Below are 7,980 nucleotides of genomic sequence, written 5' to 3'. Positions count from 1 at the left end.
ATGCACATAGGTTTCTCAAGAGGCAGGTCAGGTGGTCTGGTATTCCCATCTCTTTCAGAATTTTCCACAGTTTATTGTGATCCACACAGTCAAAGGCTTTGGCATAGTCAATAAAGCAGAAATAGATGTTTTTCTGGAACTCTCTTGCTTTTTCGATGATCCAGCGGATGTTGGCAATTTGATCTCTGGTTCCTCTGCCGTTTCTAAAACCAGCTTGAACATCAGGAAGTTCACGGTTCATATATTGCTGAAGCCCAGCTTGGAGAATTTTGAGCATTACTTTACTAGTGTTTGGGATGAGTGCAATTGTGCGGTAGTTTGAGCATTCTTTGGCATTGGCTTTCTTAGGTATTGGAATGAAAACGGACCTTTTCCAGTCCTGTGGCCACTGCTGAGTTTTCCAAATTTGCTGGCATATTGAGTGCAGCACTTTCACAGCATCATCTTTCAGGATTTGGAATAGCTCAACTGGAATTCCATCACCTCCACTAGCTTTGTTCTTAGTGATGCTTTCTAAGGCATCTTCTGAAGAGGTGGGATCAAAAGCAGGGTGATGTGCATGCCCCCTGCACACATCACCATGAAAGGGATTGTAAACCATCTAAGCCACTCCTCTGGAATGACCCCTGATCACACCCTACCTTCACCCCATATAAGGAACAAGGTCACCCCTCTTCAAGGAGCAAGCCAGCAAGAGAACCTGTTACTTGCTCTCACTCCCCACCTTGTGCCACAAGGGCCCTCATAAAGCCTTGCCTGAATTTCTTGTCTGGCCACTTATCAATTTCTGTTGATTAAGAAGGCCAAGAATCCTGGTCCATAACAATGTGAAGATGGAGGCAGAGACTGGAGTGATGTGTCTGCAGACCCAGGAATGTTAAGGACATTCCTGATAGCCCATAGAAGCTAGGAGTGAGGCATGAGGTGGATTCTCCTCAGAGCATCCAGAAGTAATCAATCCTGCTGACCCCCTGATGTGGACTCCCGGGCTCCAGAACTGTCTGAGAATGCTATTTTGCCTTTTTTCCCCAAGTATTTATCTATTTTCATTTTCAGCTGTGTCGGGTCTTAGTTGTGGTGCACGGGCTTCTCTCTAGTTGCAGAGTGTGGGCTTAGTTGCCCGGTGGCACATGGGATCTTACTTTCCCAACCAGGAATTAAATCCTTCATGTCCCCTGAATTGGACGGTGGATTCTTAACAACTGGACCACCAGGGAAATCTCAAGTTTTTGTTTTTTTTAAGCCACCAAATTTGTGTTACTTTGTTATGGCAGTTCTGGGAGACTAGCAGACTCACACACCGAGGGCCTCTGCATTTACCATCCCCTCTGCCTAGAATGCCCTTCCTCCAGATTCTCACGTTGTTTGCTCCGTCTCATCATTCATGGCTTAGCTCTTGGTCACGTCCCAGTCATCCCAGCACCACACCTTTTTTAGCCTTTCATCCTGCTTTTTTGGCTTCGTGGTCCTCACAGTCATCCCAGGCTTCCTTTCCATTTATTTGTTCACCTCTTGTCTGGCCACCTCCCCAGTGCAAATGTAAGTTCTAGGAGAAGAGGGTCCCAGGGAACGTGTTCCTTGCTCTGTTTCCACAACCACTCAGAATGCCACAGCACACTGTTGGTGCTTAATACATAAAAATTTGATGCCAAGCAGGGCCCTCTGGGGCTCCTGGGCACAAGGACTTTCTGTTTCCCCCATTTCCTTGATTATAGAAAACAGCTTTCATTCAGCCTCCACAAACTTCCCTGAGTTCCGATGAGCAGACTCAAGCAGTTGTTAACTAGAGAAGGAAGGAGATGCCACACCAGGCAGAAACAATCAAGAGCAGCCTTGGGGCAAGGTCCTGTTTCCCCATCGCAGAAACACACGACAATATCTTTGAGCCATTTTGCTGATACTGAGACCCCCTCCAGGTGGGAGAAGTTAACGATTAACGATGTTATGGTGCCCACCAGCATGTAGACACCATACTTGAAGGCTGATGGTGCTGACTCCCACTTACTTCACCACCAACCCATCAGAAGAATGTCCACAAGCTGATCACGCCCTCCTCTTTGAATAATTACTGTAAAACTTCTCACTATCTTCCCCAAGTGGGGACACACAGTTTTGAAATCATTAGCCCGCTTTTAGCCCCCTTTGCCCAGCAAAACAATAAAGCTATTCTTTTCTTCTTCACCCAAATCTCTGTCTCCAAGATTTGATTCGGCACTGGTGTACAGAGAAACTGAGCTTTCAGCATCAAGCTGATGGGATGAATGAACAAAAGGACAAATGTGAGTTGTTTGGTTGTTCTGAACAAATAGGAGTTTCACAAACGGGTTCCCTGCTGACTCATGCATCTGAGGCTGGGGGAATCCCTGCTTTCCTCTGAGCTTCTCTGATCATCTCTTCCTCTTTAAGAAAGATGATCTCTGCTTTTAACTTTCAGTCTCTAGGAGTTAATTGAAAAATCAGACAAGCAAACTGCTCAGAAAGCACTTCAGAACCTCAAAATATCCATCTTTCTTCCTTTTCTGCCATTCCACTGGGGCCAGGAGTCTGAGTATCTGCCTTCCTTATTGGCATCCAAGTCACTATGTCAAAGCAAGCCTCATCTTGCTAAAGAACAATGAGTGGAAATGAGCATGTAACAGAAACTTGAACTGATCACCACCTCAAACCAGTACATCTCCTTTCCTTCCCAGCATTGGGAACTGAAACTATTCTATAGGAAGGTCTCTCTTCCCACTCCTATGCAAAAATCCCAGCCTGGCCAGATTCCTTTATTTGATACACAAATACTAATAGCAGCATTCACCATACCATTAGCAGTATTCGTCACCCCCTAAATAAAAGCAAAGTGCTCTTGCAATCCTGTCTGTACTGCCCTTCCAGGTTAAATCACTTCTATTTATTCCCAACTCTTTCCCATCCTTGTTCTAACGCATATGTAATTTTTGACTTAACTACCTCATGTTGCGGCTCAGATTCCACATCCCTTTCTTACACTTTACAGTATGTGGTATTTTTTTTTTCTTCCAGGGCACAGTTAACAACCCATAAAGGTCTCCGCTTAAGTAAGAAGTCCGTGTCTGTGAACCATCACCCAGACACATGCGACACCAGACTGTGTGTCTCATATCAAAGTTTATTGAAGGGGTAGATTTCTTATAAGAACAGAAACACAAGCAAATGAACCAGAAGAAAATCTTTCCCCCCTCTAACCATAGGGCAGCGTTTCCCTTTGAGTGATAAAAGCAAACAGAGGTGGGAAGCTGCTTTCTCCCTGGAGCCTTTTTAACTGCTCAGCCTTCAAATTAGTGTAAACAGAAGAGGAATGGATTGGCTGAAGGTTGTAACATAAATGCCATTTCCTTTTGCTTAGTAACACTGTTCTGCTCAGACCCTCCTGGGGCGAAGCCCCTTCTTACCACCACCGGAAACTCAGATACTAACGGAAGCTCATGAATCTCTCTATCTGGTCCGTTTCTGCCAAATCATGGCTGAAAGAAGGATTGGTTCCACCGAACCCAGGTGACCTGGGTTGTTTCATGATGCCTGGGCTCCCTTCAGATGTAATAATTCCTCTCCAGTCACAGCTTTCCTTATCCCAGTGGGAGCCCACAAGAAGCTAGACATTGCCCCAGGAGCTGAGAACCAAACAAGTCTCAGGCAGGTGACAGGAAGAGGCCAGCTGAGTCCCAGGTGCCAGTGGGCCTTTCTGTGGCTCCAACACTCCAGCAGCAGAAATGTGGACAGTTTTGCCATCTTCAGTTCTGCAAGTGTCCAAGATTGAACAGAAGTCTTAGACACCTGGAAGCTTCATTCCCCAAGGTTCCTGTGGAGACACTCTATAGGCAAACAGCCCACACTGCCACACCGATGCCCTAAATCTGCTTCTCCGAATCTGCAAGTTCTGGGAAACCACAGACCAAGGCTCTGTTACTCCGTGCACCAGCCAAACGGCTTCTCCAGAGATCCTGGTGCTTGATGATCATCTCCCTTCTTTGCTTGGCTTTTTTAACTGGAGACTGGATTCAGATAAGAGGGGCTCTGCGGCTCACTGGGATTGGCCATCAAAGCCTCGGGAACGTTCTTGGTAGTGCTCAGATCCCCAGTGAGCTCGACGCTGGTGCTGCGGTTGTTATCCGACTCATCCGGCCCCTTCCTCTTCAGGCAGCGGTTGATCAAGGTGGAGAAGAAGTTGGGGAAAGATGGGCTGGAGAAGTAGTACACCAAAGGGTCCAGCATGCTGTTCATGTAGGTGAAGCTGAGGGTGATGTAAAACGCCAGGTCCACTGAACGATAGATGTCACAGTTTTCCGTGCCAGCCTTGCGCAAGAGCCAGAAAATATGTATGCGCACGGCCACGCTGGGCAGGAAGCAGATGATGAAGACAATGGCTACCACCATGATGAAGTTGATAGCCCGCTTGATCTTGGCGTGTTTGTTCATTTGCCGCTGCCGCAGGCTCCAGACAATTCTGACTGAGCAGAACAGGATGATGCCCAGGGGCACGAAGAACTCCAGGAGGAACATGGCATCATGCCAGCGGAAGGCATCACAGATGCTGAAGCTGCTGCACAGTTTCGAACCCTGATTCTCGATCAACCTCGTTCTGTGTAGGAGATGGACCGTCAGGCCGATGGTGATGCCCCACAAGAGGCAGGAGATGATGCCCGCTGTCCGATTGGAGATCTTGTTCAGGGCGTGGTGGGGATGGACCACCCGGAAGTACCTATCCACGGCCACCACGGTGAGGAAAATGATGCTGCCCTGGCGGTTCATGGCCAACATGAAGAGCATGAGCCGGCAGGGGATCTCCCCAAACTTCCAGTCCCACCTCCGCACGTAGTTGTCCGCCAGGAACGGCAGGCAGATGATCAGGAGAAAGTCAGCCACGGCCAAGTTAAACAGGAAAACCCGGCTGGCTTTCCAGGACTTGAGGTGGAAGCAGAAGATCCACAGGGCAAGGCCATTGCCCAGGAGCCCGAACACGAACTCCAGCCCCACGACCGGCGGCAGCACTTTGGCAATGAAGTCATCGCGGAACACACAGCAGTTCTTCTCGCCTATTTTCAGAAAATGATTCTGCAGTTGGGAAGGGTTCATGAGTGAATCGCGTTGGCGCCAGGGAGCAGCTCACCTAGCCAAGGTTCGGGGAACGAGGTGCGGCTCTGAGTGGCGAACCCGTGGTTCAGCGCTCGCCTTTATGTCATGTCAGAGTGTTGAAACAGATGACTGAATGGTTACCAGGAAACTACGAAATCACTTTAAGAAAAAAAAAAAGAAGCCAGCAAGGCTCTTGTGCAACCTGCTGTTTGCATAAACAAGTAATAATAATAAAAAAAATCCCCCGGGGAGACAGGAACCCACAAAATTTTCTAAATGTAAAGAATATGCTTGGGCAAGCCAACTGTCATTGTGAATTACTGAAATGTGTAAGCCTGCGTGCCCGTATACTGAATACTTAGCACAGGAGAATTAATTCACAGTCATGTGGTTGCCTTGCATAATGAACAAAACAACAGCAATATTAACTTACTGTGCTCAACAGAAACATGAAGAATCTGCGTGCAATATCTGCAGGCGTGTGTTTTAAGAAACGGTAGTGTGTGTGTGTGATTTTTGAAGGGGGACAGAAGGCCAAGAGAATAGTAATTGTCTAGTATCTCATGGGCTGCTGTCTATGGGGTCGCACAGAGTTGGACACGACTAAAGCGACTTAGCAGCAGCAGCAGTATTTTATGAGAACAGATGTGTTGCATTTGATGTTTCCAGGCCATCTTCTCCGTATAAGCGTGGATTGCCTTTCTACCCCAGAATGCTGCAATTAATTCCCAGCTAAGGGGGGTGGGGGGAAGCTATTTGAGAGCAGCATGCCATTTCATAAGATGCTTGAAAACTTGAACCCCGTTTGGGTTGCCAGTGGTATGTTACAATAAGTTGGGTTTTTCCTTTGTTTATGTTAGATTTTGAGATGCCTCCATGCTCAAGTAAGTAATCGTTAAGGATGTGATTTATTAAAATTAATAAGCTTTATTTTTTAGAGCAGTTTTAAATTCCCAGCAAAACTGAGCAGAAAGTACAGCGAGTTCCTGTTTACCAGCTGTCCCCACATACAACCTCCCTCACAATGTGCATGATATTTTCGATTTATTTTATTTTATTTATTTAAAGATTTATTTTTCAATACATTTTACTTAATTTTAGCTGCGCTGGGTCTTCATTGCTGCTCTGGCTTCTGAGTGCGGGCCGCTCTCTAGTTGTGGTCCTCAGGCTTCTTCTTGCAGTGGCTTCTCTTGTTGCAGAACACAGGCTTTAGGGCACCAGGTTCAGTAGTTGCGGTTCCCAGGCTCTAGTGCACAGGCTCAGTAGTTGTGGCCCACGGGCTTAATTGCTCTACAGGAAATGGGATCTTCCCAGATCAGAGATCGAATCCACGTCTCCTTCATCAGCAAGCAGATTCTTTACCACTGAGCCACCAGCGAAGCCCAATGTGCGTGCTATTTTAAAAACCTCCATTTTTACCAAATTAAACTTTGAGGACCTAAGAAGACTTTGAACTCTGCCTTGCAGGAGGTCACCATTTCACACATCATTTTCTTGCTTTTCAGTATAATTGGGTATATAAATCCTAACAGAACATTTCTACCCTGGAATATTTCGGTCCAATGAATTCTTGCTGTGCAAGAGGTTCTCAGTTGTGTTGCTTGTTTATTTCATCTTTGAAAATTTGGCCACATCATGTGGCATGAGGGATCTTAGTTCCTGGACCAGGGATCGAACCTGCTCCCTCTGCGGTGGAAGTGTACAGTCTTAATCACTGGACTGCCAGGGAAGTCCCAGACATTTGTTTCTTTAGTTTCACACCCAGGTTCTGCCATAGGGGTTTGTAGACTCCTCCCAGTAAACAGGAGTCAAGATGATCTAATGTTAGGCTCACGCAGGGAGCAGTGAACTTGATGATGAAGATGGTGATGAAGAGGACGTGGGCAGTCATGCTAGGGAGAGTTGCCTGCATGTCGGGTGGCAGTCTCAGTGCTGTAAATATATTCGCTTGTTTTCCCCTGACTTCAGTCCCTGCGGGAGGGACTACTACTGGCTTTTATTTCAAAATGAGGCAAGTGAAGTTCATAGAAGTTGGCCGTATATATAGTCAAGGCTACACAGGTCATAAGATTTGAATCTGGCACTGGCTTCAAAGCCTGCATCCCTAACCAATACACTATACTGCCTCTTATTATATTATTGCCCCATCTGTAAGGCTGCACCAGATTGAGGTCACATTGTGTGGGTGTGGTGAGACTCAAGTGAAATGACTAGCATTTGTTTCCTATCCTTGATGCCTGTCAATATCCTGCTCCCTTCTCAGAGGAATGTGGACTTGTCAGTGACATTCAGAAAGTAACCCTAAGGGCCTGTATTAGCTAAGAGTCAGAAAATCCAACTATTCACAATAGTTATTTCCGGGAACTGAAATTTGCAAGTGATCTTCCCTTTGTAAGGTTTTCTTTCTGTTTTGTTTTTAATTTTTGGCAACCCACTCCAGTACTCTTGCCCAGGCTCCTCCGTCCATGGGGTCGCAAAGAGTCGGACACGACTGAGCGATTTCACTTCACTTCATAGTTACTTTACAATGTTGTGTTACTTTCTACTGTACAGCAAACTGAATCAGCTATCAAGACGTATATATCCCCTCTGTTTTGGATTTCCTTCGCATTTAGATCACCACAGAGCATTGAGTAGAGTTCTCTGTGCTCTACAGTAGGTTCTCATTAGTTACCTATTTTATACATAGTGTGTATATGCCTTGACTTCCCTGGTGGCTCAGATGGTAAAGTGTTTGCCTACAATGTGGGAGACCTGGGTTCGATCCCTGGGTCGGGAAGATCCCCTGGAGAAGGAAATGGCAACCCACTCCAGTATTCTTGCCTGGAAAATCCCATGGATGGAGGAGCCTGGTTGGCTACACTGTCCATGGTGTCACAAAGA

The 7,980-nt window shown here is 46.5% G+C and overlaps 1 protein-coding gene across 1 annotated transcript; it reads right to left on the bottom strand.

Moving 5' to 3' along the window:
* Positions 1–3,119: 3,119 nt before the first annotated feature.
* Positions 3,120–5,174, bottom strand: HCAR2 (hydroxycarboxylic acid receptor 2). Its single transcript, XM_010841313.1, has one exon. The coding sequence runs from the start codon at positions 5,095–5,097 to the stop codon at positions 4,006–4,008; it is 1,092 nt and encodes a 363-aa protein (XP_010839615.1). The 5' UTR covers positions 5,098–5,174; the 3' UTR covers positions 3,120–4,005.
* Between the last annotated feature and the right edge of the window lie 2,806 nt (positions 5,175–7,980).

This window comes from Bison bison, unplaced genomic scaffold, assembly GCF_000754665.1.
Source record: "Bison bison bison isolate TAMUID 2011002044 unplaced genomic scaffold, Bison_UMD1.0 scf7180017864160, whole genome shotgun sequence".
Lineage (NCBI taxonomy): Eukaryota > Metazoa > Chordata > Mammalia > Artiodactyla > Bovidae > Bison > Bison bison.
This window is presented reverse-complemented; position numbering and strand designations above follow the sequence as displayed.